General features: G+C 35.5%; 1 protein-coding gene across 14 annotated transcripts in view; it reads right to left on the minus strand.

Moving 5' to 3' along the window:
* Positions 1-233: 233 nt before the first annotated feature.
* Positions 234-26,211, minus strand: part of det1 (DET1 partner of COP1 E3 ubiquitin ligase) — a 95,326-nt gene continuing 69,348 nt past the window's right edge. For 13 of the 14 annotated variants that reach the window (XM_073941740.1, XM_073941741.1, XM_073941742.1 and 10 more), the window contains 6 exons: positions 20,476-20,675; positions 10,616-11,396; positions 7,621-7,974; positions 4,978-5,168; positions 2,653-2,844; positions 234-621 (listed from right to left, as the gene is read on the minus strand). In XM_073941740.1, coding sequence (XP_073797841.1) covers positions 432-621; positions 2,653-2,844; positions 4,978-5,168; positions 7,621-7,974; positions 10,616-11,380 — 1,692 coding nt within the window. In that variant the 5' untranslated portion in view covers positions 11,381-11,396; positions 20,476-20,675 and the 3' untranslated portion in view covers positions 234-431. 14 annotated transcript variants of the gene reach the window in all.

The following is a 26,211-nucleotide window of genomic DNA, read 5'->3' on the forward strand; positions in this document are numbered from 1 at the left end:
TAATGAACGGATGTTGAATTGAATAAGTTATGTGATCTCAACCATTTTAAACAGGAAAAATATGAATCTGGGAAATTAAGTGTGAATTTGAGCAGGGAGGATCACATTTAGCAAACAATAAAACCTATTTTTAAGAAACTTAAGCCTTTAAATAATGTCCAGTCTATTAAAACTATGCTAATTAATATCTATTTTAAACAATTTCAATGAGAAAAGACAGGACACCCGGTAAATACTGTAACATAAGTATCACAAACCCGTTTTATTTTGCATGTTGCAATTGGGTAAAACAAAAGAAAATCCACATATAAAAACACTTAGTGTAAATACACATCACATTTGTAATAAATAAAACTTTAATATAAAAAAGATGCATAAAAGGAACCAAAAAAAGTCTTTCAAATCGCAAGTCAGTACTCACGCATGCATTATCATACGCATCCATGCCGCATGTGAAAGTTGACAACGTATTCGGCGTTGGTTCGCTGCACGGAGATGGCGAAGGGCTCGAAGGGGTGGAAGGTGAAAGCGACCAATCTCCTGACGGTGTGGTTAATAGGTCTTCCCAGCAGGCCTGCCTGGATCTTAAATTTCAGCAACCCAGAATCTCTCGCGTAGAACCTGCAGGACAGAAAAAAGAAGAAAAAAAAGAAGCAGTGGCAGTTTATTATGATGGTAAAATCGCATGGCGACAGCAAGAAAACTGTGTATTTTTTACATACATCAGTGAATTATGGTAACATTTGTCAGAGGAAAAGATTTTAGAGAGCTCTCAGAAAGTGTTTTAAAGATCGCCTGTCACGGCATGAAATTACACTTCAGTGTTTCAAGATTTAACAAGGAAGTTGATGCAGGCCTCACGCTGGGCCTCATTTTTCACTATACTGGAAAAGTGGGCGTACATTCTGGCCTCTTCTGCAATTCACTGCCTTTGTCAACAATCTCAGGACTCGTCTATATTTAAGCACGCAGGAAGATAAAATGCAAGCTAAATATTGAGGATTGCTGCACCCAAGTAAAATGTACATAATGTATTTTGTGGAAAATAAATCACAGCTAGGTGTGTGTGTGATAATTTATGGTGTAGGATAATTGTTGTTTTAATCATATGTGTGTTGACTATCCAGTGTGTCAGTGTCAAAAAAAAAAAACTAACACAAATATGTATGAATATGCAAGTATATGTATGAATATGTTAGTTCAAAAGCATCCACACTGTGATGTTGCATGCTAGAATGACCCTGTAATTCAAGTTATGAAAGCAGAGTATATACACACTGGCCACTTTATTAGGTATACCTGTCCAAGTGCTCGTTAACACAAATTTGTAATCTGCCAATCAAAAGAAAGCAACTCAATGCATTTAGGCATGTAGACATGGTCAAGACGATCTGCTGCAGTTTAAACTGAGCATCAGAAGTAGGCAGAAAGGTGATTTAAGTGACTTTGAACGTGGCATGGTTGTTGGTGCCAGACGGGCTGGTCTGAAATTGCTGATCTACCTGGATTTTTCACGCACAACCATCTCTAGTGTTTACAGAGAATTGTCTGAAAAATAGAAAATAGCCAGTGAGGGGCAGTTCTGTGGGTGCAAATGCCTTGTTGATGCTGGAGGAGAGTGACCAGACTGGATCGAGCTGATAGAAAATTAACAGTAACTCAAATAGCCACTATCAAATCCCGATCAAGAAGGACATCTCTCAATGCACAACACACCCAACCTTGAGGCGTATGTGCTTTAGCAGCAGGAGACCACACCGGGTGCCACTCCTGTCAGCTAAGAACAGGAAACTGAGGCTACAATTCGCACAGGCTCACCAAGATTGGACAACAGAAGTTTGGAAAAACGTTTCATGGTCTGATGGGTCTTGATTTTTGTTGCGAAAATCGAATGGTAGGGTCAGAATTTGGCATCAACAACATGAAAGCATGGAACCATTCTGCCTTTTTATCAATGTTTTAGGCTGGTGGTGTAATGGTGTGGGAGATATTTTCTTGGCACACTTTAATGTCAAAGAAAACAAGAAGGGCAACATAACTTGTGGTACATTCACTGTAAACGTTATTTTCTTTAAAATCCTTGTAAAATGGAGTTTAAGTAAAGTGTCCGGTGTATATGGAGAGAAAAGTGTTTCTACAGGTGGTTTGTCAAGCCCACTCACCTGTGTGAAGCACACTGCAGAAAGATTTCACAGCATATTTCAGAGATAAATGTTTTTAAAAATGTCCCATTTCAATATATATATATATATATATTTATATATATATATATATATATATATATTTATATATATATATATATATATATATATATATATATATATATTTATATATATATATATATATATATTTATATATATATATATATATATATATATATATATATATAAAACAACACTTAAAATAACTTGTATAACAAAAACTATGATACACACAAACAGATACAGAAAAAAGGGTTTAGTGTATTAAAATAAATCAAAATGAGTTTAATTAAAATAAATCTGAATTTAATTAGTCTAAATTAATGAAAATAAAATGTTACACATTTAATTTAAATAAATTAAAATAATAAAGTGATCAATAAAAAAAACTAACTAACTAAATAAATAAAAACAGCTAAACTGAACGGATGCTTTGTAAGCGGAGTGCTACCTTATGGGATGATCTCCGCAGGTCTTGGGCCGCTCCATGACAGACACCCACTTGTCATCATAACTGAAGAGGGAGAGATCCAGATACGGGCTGCTGCTGTAAGACTGAGCACTGATGGGCAGCTGCCCGAGAAGCCTCCTGACTGCCTCTGTGTGCCCTCCGTATTTGGCATTCACGATGGTGTCTTTAAACCTAGGCACAAACAAACAGCTCTATAAATAATGTGCAGGCCAAGATACTAATAAATGAAACAGCAGAAAGCCTATGAGTCAGAAATAAAGGGAAGGACAAAGCATTTGATTAAAATGGAATAGAAAACTTGTCACTTAGAAGAACTGATCATTTCATTCTATATGATTCAGTTTATATTTATGAAAACACAATTTTATTATAATAATAATAATAATTTTATATTAATTTACTTAAACTCAAACAATGCAATTTATTATTCTTTTTTCAGTAGAACATTAAATAAGATGTTTAGGTCAAACTCTGGTCCTCAGTAATATACAAATAAATGTAGGTCAACAGTTAACGACATAAAAAATAAAAATAATAAATAATAACAATGCAAGGCAAAATAAAATGATTACCTTTGGCAATTTTGTTTTGCCTGTATTTATTTTTTAAAGGCCATTGATTTGCTTTTTATGAATCACGGTTCTTTAAAAAAGTTAAAAGGTCTTTTTTTTTTACATTTATTGTCATTTTAACTTTTAAAAGCAAAAAATAATGCAATCACGAGTAACTAGTGAAAACACAATATACTGTTTCAGCATCCATATCGCAATGTGATCTCTCGCAATAGTCATATTGCAAGATATACAATATTGAGTTTATAGTATGATTAATTGTTTACATATGTTTTTTAGGCGTGTGATTGTATAATGGTTTTATAAGAATTCAGGCATGGGATATCATGCCATTTGGGACTAATTTTATCGAGTTGTATTTATTTCTAAATAATAAATTACTATAGCTGAATTCTATGAGAAATGGAAAACAATATAACTGTTTATTTCAAGGGGCGCAGTAAGTAGCATGATCGCCTTACAGCAAGAAGTTCGCTAGTTTGAGCCCCGGCTGGGTCAGTTTTTGTGTGGAGTTATCACCGTGTTCTCACGAGTGCTCCGGTTTTCCCCACAGTCCAAAGACATGGGCTAGATGAATTGAATAAGCTCAATTGGTCGTAGTGTATGTGTGTGGAAGAGTCTGTATGGGTGTTTCCCAGAATTGGGTTACGGCTGAAAGGTCATCCGCTGCATAAAATGTGCTTGATAAGTTGCTGGTGCATTTCACTGTGGCTACCCCAGATTAATAAAGGGATTAATAAAATATTCCCCAAATTATGTTTAACAGAGCAAGGAAATTTTTACAGTATGTCTGTATATTTTACAGTATATTTTTTCTTCTGGAGAAAGTCTTTTGTTTTATTTTGGCTAGAATAGAAGTTTTAAATTTTTTAAATACCATTTTAAGGTCAAAATTATTAGCCCCTTTAAGCTATTTTTTTCCAATAGTCTACAGAACAAACTATTGTTATACAATAGCTTGCCTAATTACCATAACCTGCCTAGTTAATCTAATTAACTTAAGCCTTTAAAATATCACTTTAAGCTGTATAGAAGTGTCTTAAAAAGTAAAATCTAGGAAAATATTATTTACTGTCATCAAGGCGAAGATAAAATAAAACTTAAAACTATTATGTTTAGAAATGTGTTGACATTTTTTTTCTCTCAGTTAAACAGAAATTGGGGGAAAAATAAACAGGGGGGCTAATTATTCAGGGGAGCTAATAATTCTGACTTCTATTGTAGATTGCAGGATAAAAATATATCTCAATGCTACACTTTTCCAATAGCGTGCAGCCCTACAACACTAACACAAAAAGAACCATGAATATGAAGTTTTTCTTTTTTAATAAAATTAGTTCACAAAATTATTGTTCTCTCTGTATTTCTGATCAAATAAATTCAGCCTTGGTGAGAGGACTCAACTTCCTTCAAAAAACTTTAAAATCTTAGCAAGCCCAAACTTTTTGAACAAGAAAAGTATGTATGCTGCACTCTGGGTAACTGAAAGTTTATTAAAAAAAACCTCACTCTCTCTTTTTTTTTTTTAAAGAAACCTCCACCTGAGAGGTCTACATAATTAGGTTTTTAATATCAAAAGGTGTCGGCATGAGCGAATTCCCACCCAATATGGAAAGAAGCACAATTACACTGAGTCATTGTTGTAGGCTTTTGTTAGACAAAGTGAGGCAGGCCTCCTCTGGCTCCAGCATCAATTTGCAGCTTACGAGCAGGCCTTGCATTTATATCTCACCTGCGTTGCACCTGGCGGGCGAAGTTGTTGCTGGAAGCCGAGCAGGGGAACTGCACAGCCTCGCTGTGAAGAGTGGCGTTCCGGAAGAGATCGCAGAAGTTTTCAAAAAGCTCCAGAAGTTTGTCCGAAGTGTTCTCGAAAACTGCAATGACCTCTGTGCTTAGCATATTGTAGACTACGAAGAAAGAGGGCTAAAAAAAAATAATCAAGCAGAGAATAAGAAAAGAGCAGTTTACATAATGATTTTTTAAAATGAGGATTTACGTACATTAAACCAATTCATTCATTCATTTTCCGTCTCTTTATTCATCAGAGGTCGGCACAACGGAATGAACCGCCAACCTATCTACCATATATTTTACACAGCAGATGCGCTTCCAGCTGCAACCCAGTACTGGGAATTAAACTAATTATCAACAAAAAAACTAATTTACTACCTGGCAAGTGTGCAATCCATAAAGCAGATAAGTGTAGATGTAAATTAAATGTACCATCATTTGTAGAAAATATTAATTAAATAGGAAGACAAATGTTACAGGTTTCATAAATATTTCTCAAATTTCAAAAATTTAAATGTCAAATTTAAGCACTTTCTAGGCAGTGTTGTCCCGAAACTGGTATTCGATACCAATAGGTACTGAAATTTTAAAATCCTTTATTTCCCACTAACATTTAAGCGTTGTTGAACATTCTTAAAGGTTCATGAAACACCAAAACATACTTTTTTGAGATGTTGACAGTCATATACGCGTCCCACGCTGCTAAAAACACTATTAGGACACATATTTCACAAAAAAAAGTGAAAATTGGTTGCTTTTGCGTTATTTCAAGCAAATTCGTTCTCCCGGTTTAAAAATTTTTTTTGAAGCTGCGTCACGGCCATTAGATTCTTGAGTAAATTCTAGCATTGATACTGGATGACTGTACCTACCAGTACAACATGATTTCTTTTGAGTTTTCAGCATTAATTAATGGGAAAGACTTGGTTCGAAGCATTGAGCGTGCTCTATTGTGTATGAGGTGCAACTTCATTAATATGCACGACAGCTTTGAAGACTGTTTTTACCTGTTAGAGTGTTCAGACGGCAGAGAGACGCCAACGGTTGCCAACAGTAATTAAAACAAGTAGAAGAGGGAAGTTCGGAGACACGGGTCGTGAGTGTTGCGTTTATAAATTTGCCGCAACGCATATGATTTTCGCCACATTTTGTAACAGGATAGTCTATACACACACGGATGTTTGACGCTATTCTCTGCATCTACCGAGTTTCTGCATCTACCGAGAAATGTGGAGGGATTTTGTTCTCCCACTCAGCGTGCCATATGAAATTCCATTAAAACAACACTCTTCCAGCAGTTCCTCGCATACAATATTTCATTTGTCACAGGGGGGCATTCATGAAATGTTCCTAAGTAAAAGTGCCAAACTGCAGTTAAAGTCGACAAATTAAGAATGAAACACCCAAAATTACATGAAACTCTGGAGGAAATATGGATGGCATACTATGTAATTTAAAATGTAAAATCGGAATGAAGGGAACATTCAAAAAGCATCTCATGTAAACACCTCAATCATATTATTGTCTGATTCTGATTAAGGCAAATGATTTGATTACTGATGTCCATGTAAATGTAGTCACTGACTATCTCTCCTGCGTCTGTCTTTGTGTTGCTGCTGTGAAAATTGGCTGTAGTTCACTTAATGAAACTCCCCTTTTCATGCAAACCCCTCCCTCTTTTGCCACTCGACACTTCCACCTAAACAAAGCTGAACTCACCCACTTTCCTGACTTTTTTCAAACTAGAGGTGTAAGAACACCAGCTGAGACAGAGGGGTTTCATGGCCCTTTAAACACCACTGATTTGCCATTGTGTTCATGTGCTCAACAGAAATGACTGTGATTGGCCGTGAAGGTCATCAGTTCACTGAACTCACCACTGTTTACTGTATAAACACAGGTAAAGAGACACTGTAGCAATATAAAGCCGCGAGCAGTAGTCGATTTATCAGTGGATTGCTAGTATGTCAGCTTTTGAACAGATCAGCTGATCTTGGCAGCTTTAAAAAGCATTAAAGACTGCATAATCTTTGTTTTATGAACAATTGATTAAAATTTATAGTTAATAATTCGTCAAAGTTACAAACGATACAATTTCTTATGCCTGAATGCTTTTAAAACCCTCAGTCACAGGCCATAAAAAACACTTGTGAAATGATTGATTATAAACCAGGCTCAAATATGCGTATAATCACAATGTGACTATTGCGATAACGATGCTGAAACGATACATTGTGCAGCCCTAATTAACGTCATACAATTAGTATCGCACATTTTATGACGTTTTGTTAATTAAAAAAAAAAAACTATTTCTTTGATCTTAAGTTAATAACACTTTAAAGCAAAACCATTACCGATAAAAATCACCCAGCATTAGTTTAAACACAGTTTAAGCATAACTGATACCCTAAACATGACGTAACCCAAATCCCACCAGTATAGAAAATCACAACAAAACGATAACAATCCTTATATCTTACACTGCCAGAGATTAAGGGATTACGCCAGCAAAGTCATATCTGATTCAGTCTCCTCTTACACCAGTGCATACATGTTTTTTTATTTTAATTTAATTTTGTTTTACCTGAGAAGGATCGGTGACTCTTAGCGTGACCACATCTTCGCTGGTGTACTTGATGAACAGGTGATGCTCATCCAGAAGCTGCATCTTCCACATACGCAGCTGTCTGAGCTGGTCGAAGAACTGGAAGAAGCGGCGTTTGGCTGTGGCGCTGCCGTCCTGCTCTGCTCTCCTCCAGAGGTACACCAGCAGACGGTGCTTTAAGGAGTTGATGGTTTTTTCCTTGTATAAGCGAGAGAAGCCGGGCTGACCTTCAGCTTGGGCCTCGGAGTAAACAGCAGAAAGAGTAAGCAGGTCATCCTCGTAACAAAAACGACCAATGGTGCGCACGTCCAGGAAGGTGCCTTCTGATGTCACCTGGTTAAAAGGAAAAACTTAGTCATTTAAATACAAATTAGATAATGGTTTGGCCAGGCTCAAGCTGGAGCTCACTCTGATCCACCCCCGGAAATTCCAAACTGAACCAAAACAAATGATAACAACTGGCTTCTTTAGATTGACAATGAAAATTCAGGAGATGCAACCAGCAGAACCTTGGAATGTAAAACAATTTATTTGTGTAACAGGGTGATGACTCGAACTAATGGGCTCCTTGTTCGGACCAAAAAACTTATTTGATAATCAAGTCAATAATGTCTTAGAAATATGTTTAAGACTAAAATAAATGATTTTTTAAATATTTGTTTGTTTCTAAAGAAATTATATTACAATAGAGTGATGAGAATAAAAAAATGACAAGTTTTGAAATCCTTTCACCTGCTCACCTGTGTTTGATAAAAATCCACGAGAAAAAAAATAATATGTAAAAAATAGTATTTATATGCATTTAATATTTTAAGCTAAAAATACATATTTATTTTTTCTTTGCAATTTTTATTGTCCAAAAAATATTTAAAAAAATTGGTTTTAAAAGAAAAAAAATTCTATAATAAATTTCATAAAAAATATTATAATAATATTATTGGACAAAATGTTACAACTAAACAAAATTAGTCAAAATATTTCAAGATTTTACAGGGAATTTTTTTTTTTTTTGCATTTTTCATATTTATCTTTAACCCCCAAATTATACAAATATCAAATGACAAATGTTCCTACAAGTGATAGTTCTTCTAGTTAAATTAAAATTATTCATGCAACTTAAAAATAATATTTCCCGATCTCTCTCTCCCTCTTTATTTTGTTGTTAATATTGCAATTTGCATTTGTATGACAGCGAAGTAAAAAAAAAAGTCCATGTGTAAATACAAGTATAAAAAGTAGAGCTGTGCAAATAATTAAAATCATAACAAAATTGCAATTTAAACTTGCACAATTTCTAAATCGCCTTACAGGACTATTTTTTTGCTCACTCCAGTCCCGATTGATACATCTCCCACAGTTTGCTATTTGAACCAATCATAACACAGGGTTCTTAAGCAGAGCGTGAGAATGGGAGACTGAGCTTAATGTCAAATAGTCTGAATAAACAGGGATGATGAGTTCATTACAGGAGGACTTGGTGCTCAAAAAAGTCAATTACTTTGGATTACTTTGGATACAGGAAGGCTGATGTATCGCAGATAGGCATGAGACAATAACCGTTATAAGGTATACCACGGGTGGGAAAATTCAATGTTTTAAAACCACCAAAATTTTCTGCTATACTGTTCCTATGGTATATGTAAGATTTTTTTTATTTACATTATTTTGTTTGTTTGTTTGTTAGGACAACAGTATCTCCAGCAGAAAAGATATCCAAACATGCCATTTTAAATAAATCTGTAAAGTAAAGAAATCTGTGTTTTAGAAACTAAAGAAAACAGCAGAACTCAATGATTCTTTTTCATTGTTCAGCCTGACACGTTTACTGCTCCAAAATATTTTAAATGTTTCTCAAAATGAAATGTATTGTGTTCAAAGGGTGAAAAGGTTTTTTTTTTTTTTTTTTTTTTTTTTACCCAGACATCTAAAAGGAATATATTTTAGAGCAGTAATCACAATACAGTGAAACCAAGATATTTTTATCCAAGGCTAAAATAACGTCAGAATCTTATACCAGCCTATGCCTAATCGCAGAACCAGGCAATTTGTAAGATCTGTCAGTCCCGATCATGTCTAAAAGCATGTGGAAATCTCTGCATTTTCAACATGATTTGCGCACGCACTCCTTTGTCGTATATAATTGCTATGCGATCATCAACCATTTTCTCAGAGAATGACAAACAAACAAAACTTTGCTGCAGCTCTGATACAAGTTTTACAAATTTATGAAGAAAATTGAAAAGCACTGAAGTGTTTGGGTGCTCTGTGTTTGTCTGCGCTAGCTAATTAGTCTACTTAAATGTGTATATTCTATATGAATTATAAAGTTGATCAGTCATTTCTTGTTAACTTATATGACTCGCGGTGTGGCATTCTGAACAGTTTAGATGTTTTTATCTTGGTGAGCCTGGAATACACGAGCACTTCGCTCCCAATAGGTGCGCAATTCGCACGCCTCCATTGAAGATAACAAACTTGTGCATGCAAAAGACACAATATGTGAACGGCCTATTTCACAGCAGCGTCTATGATCTATGCAAGGCAAAAAATAAAAATAACAAATCTGTGAAAACGTAGAAAAGTACTCACAACTAATTCTGATATGTGGTCAAGTATAACATTGGAGACTTACTTGAGTACGCACACACAGTAGCCTATTTGTTTCACCATGTTGTCTGTTCTAGAGACAATTTGTTATACCTTTACTAGGTTATATTCATTTTTTGTATGTCTTATGTCTGTTTTAGAGTGTTACAGGTCTTTGATAAAGATCTAATTGTTTTCCTTTAGTAATATGTATCAGAAACAAAATTATGATTAAAATCGAAATCGCAATATTGTTCTAGAAAATCTTGATAGGTTTCTTTTGCCCATATCGCACAGCCCTAATAAAAAGTATTTAAAAAGACTGATTTTTTTTTTAACTCAGTTAAGTCTTTTCTAGTTATGTCTCCTAATTTTTTCCAACTCTCACCTGAAACACATGTATCGTCTGTTGCTGCACAGAAAGCACGGCCAGAATATTGCTGTACAGGTACAGTCCTTGGTTGTGCGATAGAATGATTTTGTCACACTTAAAGGTGCGTGTATCACACAGCCGTCCCGTGTGCAAGTCTATGATGTGCAGAGAATAGTCCTCCAGAGGAGATCTTGGATTGGGAGTCACTGATTCATTATTTCTATACACCTCAAAAAAGTGCGGATGAGGTTCTTCAGGTAAATAAGCAGCCGAGCCGACGATCACATAACGACAGTCGTCAGTAAAAAGACTACATTCTCTGTTCAAGTGCTCGCCGTTGGAGGCCACATTAGTGACGTGAAGTAGAGAGAAAAAGCGTTCGAAGAGGTGACCTCTGATGTTGAAGGAACGCTGGTCATTTCCGTTGGCCAGAGTTTCTCCCTCTTGACCCTGGAGAAGGTCTTCGGCGGCTTGGCATCCTTGGTATTCGTAGATCTCCAAGGAAGTTTGATCGGAAGAGAACGCAATGAAGCATCGTCCGTCAGGAGAGAACTTGCGGAGGAAGCAGGGCGGCTTCTCTACGTTCACTACTGTAAAGTTGGGAAACAGGTTTTGGTGGAAGCAGCGCACGCGGTACCAGTGAGCACCGACCGGGCCAGAGCAGATCCGACGCCTTTCTAGCCGGTGGACCACATTCTGGTTTTGGATGCGTCTTGGTTTGAGAGTGGGGAAATCGTCTTCTGATGTGTTGTGGTGGTGGAGGTGGTGGTGAGCAGCCATAATAACAGCTTTATCACTGCAAAAAAAAAAAAGACTTTTAAGATAAGGATTTAAAAAGATTATGCCAACTTTAAGATAACTTCAAAAACAACAAACACTTGATACACAAATAAACTTCTTTGTAAATGCATAATTATATTATTTTTATATTATATATAATATTTTCAGCAAATGAATTGGATTTGTGTATTTCCGAATCTCGTTTTGGAAGTTACGAATTGGATTTGTGTATTTATGAATCATGTTTTGAATTTAAAACAACTCTAACTTTTCTGATTTTGACAAATGTAATGTGAATCTTTTGTGAAGCTGCTTTGTATCGATAATTATTGTAAAAAAAAAAAAAAGAAAAAAAAAGCACTATACAAGTAAACTTGACTTGAATTAAAATTTTTAAAAAAAGAAAATAAAGTCATAAATGTGTTAATTGGGTAGCAGACAGATATAGAAGCTTATTTCTCCTATAAGAGAAAAAAAGAGAGGTAATTGAGCAATTCCAGTGTCATGGATGTGATATTTGCAGTAAAAGTTAAAACATAAATTCCCAGAAAAAGTACATGTTAACATTATATTTAAACAACTGTTCATATTTTCCAAAACCACAAAGCACAAAGTAATGGGATCAGAAAAACCTCAGTATATAAACGTTTTTTATATTTTATATGAGGAAAATAAACCTGCATTATGGATGTGGCAAAAAAAGTTTACAACCAGTATATTGGTAGTATATAGTATCCAACCTACTTTGTAGAAACTCTGTGAACTCAACTGCGAAACCCAAAAGAAATAATGCAAATTGCATGTAATGCTCAATAGCCACTTTATCTCATAAATCTGCCTTTTTTCTCTCAGCAATTCTGATTTAAAATCAAAGAAATTCTGAGAAAGTGTAAGAATTGTGAGGCAAATATGAGAATTTACAAAAGGTCATCTTGAAATTCTCACTTTTCCTAGCAACTCATAGACCTATTATTACACATCTTAAAATTAAGAGTTTACATATTGAATTTTATGAGCTTATGAATATGAGCTTATAAATGCAAATAGAATTTACAAATACAAAACCTGGACTCACTGAAAGAAGAGATTTTTGTTAATGTCAAAATAAAAAGAAAGCAAAGAAAACTAAACAAAACAAAAAGAAAACAGAAATGAAGAAATAGTACTTATGAACTCTAAACGCTTACTGATTTGAAGTTACATGGTGAAATGTGTTGTCAGTAAAATAATATTTTAGGTTACACGTTTATGTTTATGTAATTGAGTTTTTTTTTATTAAATTTAATTTACTTTTGTGCTATCATTTATTTAATGCCACGTATGTATGGTGTGGTAACACAGCATAGTTTTTTTTCTAAAAATAAATAAATAAATAATTTCACAGTACTAAATTTACAAATAGTCAATTTCCAATTAATGAGCTAACTAGAAATGCCAAGTTTACAAATGGGGTAATATCTTAGAAACATGACCTTACGAATGCAAATACAGAATTTACAAGTACAAAGACTCTCTGGAAGAAAAGATTTTTGTTGACCTTCCTGGAAAAAAAAACTAAATGAAACAGAAACATAAGAAAAAAAGAAAAGAAATGCAATAGAAAAGAAGACAAATTAGAAAAGAAAGCTAAAAGAAAAAATTATAAGAAAGGCATGTTAAAGAGAATTAAAAGTAAAGGAAGGAAAGTTTACAACTCACAATTCTAAACAAATGGAAAATTTGTGTTTACATAATAAAAAATTGGGATAAAAGAAAGCATTGCATAGTATAAACATAAGTGGAATAAACTTGTTTTAATCATGTGGTGGAAATTAAACCTCATAGTAAACGCAGAGCTCCCAACAGATGTATTTTACCTACTACTCATAACAAATACAACAAAAACAAACTGACTGACAGACAGAGATAATAATGGCTATATCGCTGCAAATAAGAAATTAATCAAGTTATTAAATGCACAACAGACCTCCCAACAAAATGATTTCCTATGACACGTTTTATAATACAAAAGCAGCCAGCATAACATAAATGATACGAGAAATTAAATTAGTATTGGACAAGATCACAATAATCGAGTTAATAAATGCAAAGCCTTCACCACAGCAAAAGAGAAATTAGGCACAAACGCAAAATTAAACAGTCAATAAATGCAAACTCCCTCCCTACAAAACAGTTTGCTTTATATAATACTTCATATATTAACAAACAGATAGCACAGTAATATATTATTGCTATTTGCTTTTTCGACTTAATTCTATCATCATAGCTTAATAATTAAGCTCATTTTCAAGTTTAATCACAATTAAAACATCAGTATAAACAAAAAAAGATATGTATTTGGGTCATTTATGGATATCTTACCTGCATGTTCATTTAAAACTCTGTCATGTTAAAATCTGTGCAGCTCAACTCACTGACAGCACGAGCAGGGCTAAGAGACAACATACACCAGCTTTACACAAAACATTAGAGCAAAGACGTTTGAAAATGCAGTTTAGGTATTGTTTAAAAGTTTTTTTCTTGAGTGTAAGCAAGTTTAGATGCCTGCCCGCTGTCTCGCCGCCGGAAGAAGTAACAGGCACGCTCTGCGGATAAACAGTGAACTTGAGACGCACAAGTGTCAGGGCGCCCCCTTCAGCAGCGGCGAAACAGCGCAACTGCATATCTAGGGTAAACGATTTAAATTGACAAATCGTTTAATATCTTGCCAAATTAACTTTAAGGCTGTACTCTTGTTTATATGTAGTTTATATGTTGTTTATATGTAGTCTATGGTCCACTACGTTGCTATTAAGTCTGATCTTGTGAAGATATTTTTTGTCACTCACATATTACACACGCAATATCAGCTTCCATCAAAACTTGACATGATTTTATAGTAGCTTACAATAAAATCCATGTCAAGTTTTGATAATGGAAAAGTTCTAATTTTTAGGAAAAGCATAGTATGCTTATTTACCCGAAATGTTTACCATCTGTTTAACCATAGCCTACTGCATTATAATTTAAGACTAGTGTAGCAAACAGTGGATTTCTGGATATCATGGTTCAACTGCACTTATCCCTGTTTTAATAGTGTTGTTGTTTCAGTTTGTAAAACTATAGTTGTGAAAACAAAATAGCATGCTAATCACTAGTTTAAACTTTCAAATCACACGCTGGTTTAGGATGGTTTGAATTTATTGGAACTAGGCGGAAAAGAATTTACTTTTCAGAAATCTTGCAGAAGAAAAAAAAAAACTAGCATGCTAAAAAAAGATTATTGACACTGCTGTGAAAGCCACTGTTTTAAAACCTTTGTTTCTAAGTTGGAAAAACTCAGACGTGTCATAACAAAAACAAACTTTCCATTCACAGATCAAATATGGGGTTCCCTATTGCCAGAAAGGTAATTTTAAATAGTTTTCTAAATATCACATTGTTATTAAAGGCTGTGATGTTTTATCAAGGTAGAGACAGTCTCTAAATTTAGTTTAAAAATGTAAAAATTTTTAGTTTAGCGTCTGCAACAATAGCCTAGCGGTAATGTGTGAACTAATGTGCGACATAGAGCACTGAGGTGCTTACGGTGACCCGAGTTCGATTCCTGACTCAAGGTCCTTTGCAGATCCTTCCCCGTCTCTCTGCACCCCATGTGTTCCTGTCTCAACTCCACTGCCCTATGCAATAAAGGTGAAACCCCCTACAAATATAATTAGAAAAAAAAGTTTATCACCTAGCCGCTGCTCGTCCAATAACTCATTGTTTTTGGTGGTTTTGCATATATAATATATAAATATTAAATTATTTCCCATAAATATAATTTTTTTACCACCTTGTTGCCTATTTATCCATACATTTAATTTGCTAATATTTCTAGGTATGATATTTATGATGTCTATAGTTTTATTTGTTTACAGTTGTTTGATTGTTTAGGTATAGCAACAGATAATTGTGATGACAATCTTCAATCTTAGCTTAAGTTTTAAGTTTATGCTTAAAGTTTTAAGGTTTAACTCGGTTAAAGATAGCAAATAGAATGACCGAGAAAAGATTTAGCATTTAGCATGCACCATGTTAGCATGTTCATTGTTAATGAGCAGCTTTCTGGCAGTTATTTACAAGCTAAGAAGTTTTAAGACCTTAATTGGCATGGTTTTTGACATGTCTTTGACATGTATATCATGTTATAATTGCAGGTTTAATACTGTTAGCATTATTTATTTCAATGTCATCACTACCACATTGATTACCATTTGTGTAGCAACAGTTTTACTACAAATACCATGGTCAAACAATTATTAATGTGGCAAAAAAACATAGTTCATTTGTGATTAATGTGATTTAATTAAAACAAAGCCATGTTTAATATTTGTAAGGAAATGGCATTGAAAAATTACTATTGATAGACAGACAGACAGACAGACAGACAGACAGACAGACAGACAGACAGACAGAAAGACAGACAGACAGACAGAAAGACAGACAGACAGACAGACAGACAGACAGACAGAAAGACAGACAGACAGACAGACAGACAGAAAGACAGACAGACAGACAGACAGACAGACAGAAAGACAGACAGACAGACAGACAGACAGACAGACAGACAGAAAGACAGACAGACAGAAAGACAGACAAACAGACAGACAGACAGACAGAAAGACAGACAGACAGACAGACAGACAGAAAGACAGACAGACAGACAGACAGACAGACAGACAGACAGACAGACAGACAGACAGAAAGACAGACAGACAGACAGACAGACAGACAGACAGACAGACAGACAGACAGACAGAAAGACAGACAGACAGACAGATTGATAGATACTGTAATATAATACTTAATACTAAAATACTTGATAAAGATCTAAGGATTTTTAATGAAAACCAAAAGACTGATCCATTAGGAAAGATGGAGCTTTCAGTAAGAAGTTACTCAGAAAAGAGACGTGGCAGCAGCTTAATAATAGACTCACAATTGAATATAAGATTACCTAATGAGCAGTGAATAGACACAATGAAGAAGGCTTTTAGTCTCAACGTCTTTACTCCCCTATTGTAAACTGTATAAAGAAGCTTTAAATAACTTTATTTATTTATTTATTAGTCACCATTTTTTACCAAAAAAAAACCATCAGTTTTTCCGGTATATAAGGCCAACATCAGCATCAGGCGTTATTTGAACACAGCACATAAAAATAACCTGAATTTGTTACTTTTCAGGTAGAAGAAATTTCTTGGTTGGGTTTGGTTGGCAAGAGGTCTAACAAAAGGGAAATTTAGAACTGATAATTAGGGACAAAGCACTTCCCATTTATGCACCCATTAGCAGAGTACACCGAAAAGGCAAAGCAGTGACAGATGAGGTCATCTCACTCTTTTGTCTTGCCTTTCTGCCATAGAAAAAAACGACGAACACTCAAAATGCCTTTTCACTTCCACGTTTTATGGAGCATTTAGACTTGTAAATACACTTTTAATTCCGTATTCAATAGACGGCATGCTCGTCTTCCAGAAAAAAATGTTTAAAATTATGATATTAACAAACCATTTTTAAATGTCAATTGGCAGGGTAGTTCCGTGATGATTAGGACAGAGGTCAATAAATCTTTACAGAACACCACTAATGGAGGTGCTTTTCTGGTTATTACAAATTATTATGGTGAGGGGATTTTTTTTTTACTTTCATTCCACAAATTAAACTTCAATGTTAAAAATGACCAACTATGTAGAAAATTAAGAATCTAAATGAATATATTTTCTTTATAGGAAATGTTGTGATTGACATCTTGAGATGATCATTGTAATTACTACAGACCATGAGTATATATTATATACAAATATTGTGTTTTTTTTTTACCAAATATACTAGATTTTAGACACTTTAATGTCATTGTAATATCTTACAAAATACAACATTTGTTTGGTAACTCTTCACAACAAGAAATATAGAACAAACAAACAAAAACATCACCAATAAACATAAAAAAACTGAACACAATATTTAACTGTATAGGTAAATAGTAGCACAGTCCTAGTGCAGAAAAGTGTTAAGTGCATGGGGCATGAGTTGTTCTCGCCTTCAGTTCCTTAGGAGCTATGTATGTGAGTGTGTGTCTGTGTGTACTAGGGCAAAATACAGGCTACTGCTCTTGGAAAGAAACTATTCCTCAGTCTGCTAGTTCATACCCTAATTGTACTGCAATCTTTTGCCGATGACAGGGGCACAAACAATCTGTACTATAAAAAGTATGTGTGTGTGTATATATATATATATATATATATATATATATATATATATATATATATATATATATATATATATATATATATATATATATAAAATCTGGACAGGTGTACCTAATAAAGTGGCCGGATTTATAAAAGCTCAAGTTTTTTAACATATAAATGCATAGAAGTACCATAAATGTTAGCTAAATAATAATAATAATAATATTTTTATATATATATATATATATATATATATATATATATATATATATATATATATATATATATATATATATAAATTTATTCATTAATTCCTTTTCGGCTAAGTCCATTTATTATTTAGGGTCGCCAAAGCAGAATGAACCGCCAACTTATCCAGCATATGTTTTACGCAGCGGATGCCCTTCGAGCTGCAACCCATCTCTGGGAAACATCTATACAAACTCATACACTATGGACAATTTGGCCTAAGAGGTGCATGGTACTTGTACCGGTTTGGTCTCCCTTTTGCCTTCAGAATTGCTTTAATCCTTCATGGCATAGATTCAACAAGGTACTGGACAGATTCCTCATAAGATTTTGGTCTACATTGACATGATAGCATTTGTCGATTGCTCATCCATGATGCAATGTCCTTTTCCACCACATCCCAAATGTGCTTTATTGAATTGAGTTCTGGTGACTGTGGAGGCCAATTGAGTACAGTGAACTCATTGTCATGTTCAAGAAACCAGTCAGAGATGATTTGCACTTTATGACATGATGCATTATCCTGCTGGAAGTAGCCATCAGAAGATGGGTACACTGTGGTCATAACGATATGGACATGATCAGCAACAATACTCAGGTAGGCTGTGGCATTGACACAATGCTAAATTGGTACTAATGGGCCCAAAGTGTGCCAAGAAAATATGCCCCACACCATTACACCACCACCACCAGCCTGAATTGTTGATACAAGGCAGGATGGATCCACGCTTTCAGGTTGTTGATGCCAAATTCTGACCCTACCATCCGAATGTCACAGCAGAAATTGAGACTCATCAGACCAGGCAACGGGTACCAATCGTCTATTGTCCAATCTTGGTTAGCCTGTGCGAATTGTGGCCTCAGTTTCCTGTTCTTAGCTGACAGGAGTGTCACCTGGTGTCGTCTTTTGCTGCTGTAGCCCATCCGCCTCAAGGTTGGACGTGGTTATTAGAGTTACTGTTGCTTTTCTACTAGCTGGAACCAGTCTGTCTATTCTCCTCTGACCTCCTCTGGCATCAACAAGGCATTTGTGCCCACAGAACTGCCACCCACTGGATATTTTCTCTTTTTCAGACTATTTTTGTAAAACCAAGAGATAGTTGTGCATGAAAATCCCAGTAGATCCGCAGTTTCTGAAATACTCAGACCAGCCCATCTGGCACCAACAACCATGCCACGTTCAAAGTCACTTAAATCACCTTTCTTCCTCATTCTGATGCTCGGTTTGAACTGCAGCAGACCTTCTTGACCATGTCTACATGCCTAAAATGCATTGAGTTGCTGCCATGTAATTGGCTGATTAGAAATTTGCATTAACGAGCAGTTGGACAGGTGTACCTAATAAAGTGGCCGGTGAGTGTATGTATACATAAGCTCTAGTCTAACATAAATGCATAAAAGTAATGTTAGCTACGTAATTATAAGATAAAAATATATTAACAAATGATAAAAGAATAATTATTATTTTTATTATTTGTTGATTGAAATACATTAATATGTATGTATTAGTAGTACTACTAGCATTAGTATTTAACTGAAACTTAGTATCATAATATTACTATGCTATATTTTTATTGATTGATTTTTTTTATAAATGAATGCAAAAGCATTAATAATAATTGTAATAGCCGAAGTGGCAATTAGAAGCGTTCCTCCAATTTGTTCATGCTTGTCTTTCTGCAATATTTGAACCTTACCTGCAGCAGTTCTGATGAGGCACTCCAAAAAGGGAACATGAGATAAAGTCTAATTTGCCCAAATTCATTTACTGTTCTTTCTTCAAAATGGATTACGAGGGTTGAAAAATTGAAAAAGAAAGAACCGAGCGCAGAAGAAAACCTGTGTGCTTGGCCTTGAGAGTATGATAATGGATTTGTACCCAATTATCCTCGAACCAAGTATGTAGAGACCCAGTTGGTAGATTATATAAGTTGTAATCTTCAGTAATGGCAGGTTGTGAGCATGAAAGGTATTCCAGTGGAAAAACATGGAAAAAGAACATTAGAGCTCTCCAAATGCTACGTGCCGGCGTTCTGAGTGCACTTTCTACCCATGGGCCAAAGCGCTTCGCTTAGGGGCCAAAAACATGGCAGATATAACATTATGGTATAGGGTTTGCATTTGAGATTTTTTCCAAATAATGGTCTTTCATTCGGCTCTTTTCTCTTTGTCAAGGGTCATCATCTTCCCTTTTAGGTTTTGTTTTTTGGTTTTACATCCCCCCACCCTCGTTCTCCGGCAAAATGCACGTGGAAGATTAATTTCCTCTGCATCCAGAGCCCGAGTGGAAGATGGAGGGTCCTTAAGGCTTGCTTTTTTCGACTGATATGAGGGCCTAATGACGAAGAAGCAAAACAAAGAGCACCAGGATATCGCAAATTCTGCACTAATGAAACTTTCAGTGCAGATTCCAGCCTTGAAAATGGCCAGGCCAGTGGAAACTCAAAAGTACACTCAAACCGGTGGCATATAGCCTTAATTACGAAGCTATTGCGTGCTAGCCGTAATTGGAAAAAGCAGTTTTAAAAGGTTGCTTTTTGCGCAGAAGCAGCGGAGATGCTGTTTTTTTAACATTTCTGGAAATCTACGTTGCATAGAGGCTGTGTTTGACATTTAAAAAGAAGCTTTTACCTTCTCAATGCAGTTGGTACTCAGCAACATAATGGAATGTTGCTGTAATTGTAGCTTCCTCCAAACTTTTTTTTTTCCCCATAATTTGTTTTTTCAAGTCACAATTCCTTCTTTTCCTGGTCCATTTATGTCCGTTTGATGATTGTGACTTTTATGCGTGTGTATTCACATCATCTCCAGGCAAAATAAGGCAAGATTTGCTGAAAAGAAAGAAAAACAGCAATTATTTTGCAGGAAATTCTCAATATTATCTAATAATAATTAAAAATCTCTATGTGTTGAACATTTCCCGAGATCAACAGGTTGCATATTATCATGCTTCATCTCGAACATAACCTAAACTGAAGCATTATTACAGACTTTTCAAGTCATGTTCAGTGAAAAGGGCCTTTGTGGAGCAAACAGAATAACACAGATCTGCCTGCCGTCTGCTTGGTCAGTGTGTGTAAATATATTCTCCTAACACTAAACCCTCACAGATAGAAATAAAGCTGAGTGCTCGCTCATTGGCTTACCGGAATACATGGCTGCCTTCGATTGGCTGTGCTGATCAGCTGACAGGATGCTGTTGCTTAGAAACATTGTTTCCTACCGAAGCCAACCCTTCTCTGCAGCCTTGCCAGTCCAATCAATGTGGCCACAGACTGGCAGTTTTTATCTCATGCTGGATTTCAGATCCGTTCCCTTTATGTGTTGCATCTCATAAAAATACCATTTTTTAATAACAGAATTATTAAATGTATGAAAGGATTGCCTAAAATGTTAACTGAGGGAGTTATCTATGCACTGTTTTGTTTGCAATAAAGATGCATTTAAAAATAATATTAAACAAGCCCTTTTGACATCAAAAATTGAATTGTTTACATGCAATACGGACGGCAGATGCAATACAACACATTTCAGCCTCGTCTTTAAGTATCAGGCAAATTCTAATTCTGGTTTCCCTGGAAACCTCTCAGAGCCAAACAAAGGATGAAGGGTAAAGGACAAGTGCAGGATGCCGATCTTTCTTTTGTGGATGAGTGTGCATGCAAGAAGCCCTGTGTGCGATATGCGTGCGCACGTGTGTGTTTGTGTGTGTGTGTGTGTGTGTGTTATGGGGGAGGGAAACATTCTGGACAGGCATAGTTGGGTTCATAATGAGCGTGTATGGCGTGTCATGGGACTACGTGTAAAGAGTGCTCGCATCTCCTTGTACATCAGTCCTCGGTGAGAGCCGGAGACTGCAGGGCATGCAAATCAGGAGTGATTTCAACACCCGCTGCTTCATCTCCACCACAGATTTTTCCCGATTTTAAGTTTGTTTACTCCTTGTCATATTTCCCTTTCAGCAAATATGCCCATGTGCACCTTTCTTATGCCTTTAGTCATTTGAAAAAAATAAAAAACAAAAGAATATGAATGACAAGAGGCAACAAGAGCAATGGATTCTTTATGGTGCAGACTTTAGAATAAAGGTTCTTTATTGGCATTATTGGTTCTTTATAACGAAAATTTAACATCCCACAAAATAAGGTTGCTACTTTTCACCCATAGCGTTAAGAACTGTTCACTGAAAGGTTGTGGTAGAAAACCAAAATTGTTGGCATCACTGCAAAAACTCAATTTTAATGCGTTGTTGTTAAATACACTTTTAGAATCTCTTGAATTTGGTAACCTGTGTGAATTTAAGAACAACTTTTAACATCTACGATCTTTTCTATTGCGGAAAAAAAAAGTTCTTTATAGTTAAAAAAAACTCTTGGCCATTTTAACAAATGTTCATTTGAATGTTCTCGGTGGAACCCAAAGGAATTCTTCAGTGTAATTATGAAAACCCACTTTTCAAACCTTTATTTTCGAGTGTAGATTGATATGCTGCATCATCAATGGCTCAAGTTAGATATGAGGTTCCTTGCTTGCATAAAGAATCTTTAAATTCCACTGCACCGGTTCTTTGTAGGTTCTTTAAATTAATTAAATGTTCTTTAACTGCCCCAACAAGAAAAAAATGCTTGTATTGCATTTCTTAACTCCTAATGCCGCTAGTAAACACACTCAATGCATTTTTGTTTTCAACACATCCTATAATTTCAGCCTCTACCAAATGATTATGTTGGTTATCTGGTAAAAGTACCGAAATAAATACATATAGTAATAAAAATATGAAGTGTAAGACCAAAAATATTCCAAAATAAAACATTTTTGATTACTAAATCACCTTTATAAGTATGCCATAAAATATTTCAGATTCTCATTTAACATGTTTTCTTGTTTTTTCTTTAACAATAAAAGCAAGATCAAGTGTAATTATGTTTGTTTGAGTTTTATTTTTTATTTTTTTGTAAACCAACAATGTGGTGTGTATAAGCCATTATTTAAATTACTTTAACAGTCAATATTCTAAACTGTAAAACATAGTCAACTGTTTGGTAGAGGGGTAGTCAAAGCGTTAAGCTATAAGAAAAATAATGGCTATTTGGAAAACCAAAATTATTCTACACTCCTTTCCAAATGTGTTTTCACAGTAATGCCAGAAGAACCATTTATATACAGCCTAATGTAGATTTATATACAGCAATAACGACATCAAATCCTGCAATATTTTGAATGTGTTTGCTTAAGGTTCTATAAAGAATCTTTAATATCCAGTAAACGTTTTCCTTGCGCACATGGTGCGTCAGTGAATTTTTTTTTCAGAATATACTAAAAAGAAAAACATTTTAAGGACTGTTGGAAAGGGTCTAAATGGCTCTTCAACTCTTAAATGCACTCTTAAAATGAAAGTATAAAAGTGGATTTTCACAGGGCTCTCACGGAAGAAAATTCTTGGCATGAAAAATATTGTATTAACAAGAAAAAGCTTTTTCCACTACAAAGGTCTTTTTGTGTTCAAAAGGTCATAATGTTATAAAGAACTTTAAATATTGGAAGTGGAAAACCCTCCAAAAATTTTTTTTAAAGTTTTGATGGAACATTTCCATTTTCCAAAGCTTCCAAATATCGTGTATTGCAAATATTCCAAAGCCTCCGAATATCACGTAAAAGTACTTTTATAGCCTGTCTTGTGTGTATAGTTTAAGTATTTTGTTTTATACTATATGTTAGTTATGCATAATTAAAAAAAAAAATTTTTTTAAAGCTCTAATGTCCAGTGCTATGTTTGTATTTACGAATAATCTATGTAGCACCATTGTCCTGCGAGACATGAAATTTCGCTCCTCTGTATGCCCACACATGGAATGGAATGACAGTAAAACTCGACTCGACTTGACTTTCTTTGCAGAACCCAAAATGGTTCTTCCACGCCATCGTTGTGAAAATCTGACTTTTTAAATATTTGTTTTTAAAACTATAGCTTTATATACCGCAACAATGACACAACAATGTCGCATCCCACAAGACACTGAATACTGGTCACTGGAACAGAAGAATAAGGTGGGAAAGAATTGCACCAGATGAGGGTGAAAATGTTCCAGGCGAGTGCCTTAAAATGGCTTTTGTCTCGCATTTCTGTAATTGTGGCCACTCTCCTTATCCCGCGCTGATTGCTTCGCCAGCCCTGTTTTCTTGTTTTTTTGCTTGTATGGATCGCAAATCTCCAGCTTTTATGGGGCTCCGGGGGCCAGAGTGGAAGAGCAAGCAGGACAATATCTGCAGCCTTTCAGGGAGGACACGCCGCTCGCTTCAGGTCAGCAGAGATGGACCAGAAGTTTGGATAGAAATGATTTCACCATTTCATCAAAACACGCTCTTTAAAGGGAGGCAAAGAGAGGTCAAGTGCAGAAACCACACTCAGGCAGAATTACCCTCTCACCCCTTAAGAAAGCTAAGGGGGATCTCAGCAGGGAAGCCTGGGCGCCACATCACGCCTGCGCCGAAAAGCCGGCCATCAGTGTGCAACGGCAATTTCTGCCACTTGGGGATCACAGGTGAAAGGAAATTGATGGGCACTTTTCTATTATTAGTGCCAGTGAAGGAAACATTAGTGTCAGAAGAACTTGTCGAGTTGCTTGTGGTTCTCTCCACCCATGTTCCCCAGAGGACGTTATACTTTTCTTGCCAGACTTGATGCATGGGCGCCAGAGTTCGCAAAATCCTCCTATATGTGAATGCTGGGCAAATTCATGGATTCCAATGACATCACTTCCGCTTTGCTCGCCGCCATTTTTTTATCCTAAATGGCAAAGCACATGTAGCACATCTAAACAGATTCTTTTATTGGTTGTGATCCATAATTATTAACTTTGCCAAGCCTAACCTTGTTGATCAGAAAGATGTCAAAAACACAATTAGCACACCACTAATGAAAAGCAACAGTCAATGTGTTTACATGGACAGTAATGTACCAATATTAACACAATTAAGACGGTACTCTGATTAAGGGTACTTTCACACTTGGTTCGATTGCCTGGTCCGAACCCAAGTTCAATAGTCCTCCCTCCGCAGGTTTGTGTTCACGTTGTCTTTTTTCCTTCTGAACCCTAATATGGTTACGCCATCAAGCTGCTGTTTTGTGTACAGGTTTTGCTAGGTAACGGCCACAAAAGCAAAGCGCCAAAATGAAGACGTCCGCATATCACAGTTGTTCTGCTTTTATTGTAACTTTTGATTTTGTTATTAAAACCAAAATACAGAGCCATTTTTATCTATTTGCTGCAAAAAATATTAAAAACCTTCAGAACATCAGGCAATGTTTGCAAGGTCGTTTTTGGTGGTGGCAAGCAGACATTATCACTGTTTGCAATGGGTCAGTCCTGTTTGCCGCCAAGGTAGGTGATCCACAGACACCCACAAATGAACTAAAGTTTGTTGTACAGTTGGCGGTTCACTTCCGTTTTTTGGTATGATTGCATCCATATCAGAAGTGAACTGAACCAAATTTTGCACGAACCATACCCTAGACCACCTCTTTCAGGCAGATTCGAGTACAATTCACGGGTGCGTATCTGAGTTCAGACAACAACCTTCAAACTAGCTAAACGTACTCTATACTGACGTCAAACGAATCTGGGTATGGACCAAAACTGCTAGTGTAAACTTTTTTTATTTTGATTATCTTAGTTTAGCAAAAGTCATACTTGAAGTAAACAATTCAAATGTAAATAAGACATGGGGTATTACTCTTTTAGTTACATTGTTGACTGCATTGCAGTTTAGATATGTAAACCCATTAGACCCTGTCCAAACATAAACAGGTATTTTTATAAACAGAGTTTTCACCATGTTTTAAAATAAAATCTTTCTCCAAACTGAAACACAAAAAACGCACTGTAATGCAAATAAAGGACACGTCAAAGCAATAGATGAATAGATAAATTTAGATAAATTTAGATAAATTTACACCAAATGGGGAATGACGTATATTTCGCGAGTAAATTGCATACAAGTCAATGCAAATGTGAGAACAGAGGCTGATAACCATACCACGGTCAAACAATGTGGAATACACATTATGCTTGCCACTAACCAGCTAAATTTGCCTCATTCACGTCTCCGTGTTTGGCACGCTGGGCCATTTTGGTCAATCAGAAAGGAGAAAACGAAGTGAATATTGAAGTCATGAGACGAAAATTCCAGTTATAGTGTCCACACAACAACACTTTTTTAGAAAGTTTCGGTTTCAGTCACCCGATACTCCATGTAGAAAAAAAGTGTGGTTTTAAAAAAAGCCGTGTTCATGTGGACAGGTGGTCAGGCACTGGTCAACTGTTTTGATTGCAAACAATAGCACAGCAATAACATAGCATGAAAAAT

This window comes from Danio rerio, chromosome 25 (genome assembly GCF_049306965.1).
Source record: "Danio rerio strain Tuebingen ecotype United States chromosome 25, GRCz12tu, whole genome shotgun sequence".
NCBI classification, from domain to species: domain Eukaryota; kingdom Metazoa; phylum Chordata; class Actinopteri; order Cypriniformes; family Danionidae; genus Danio; species Danio rerio.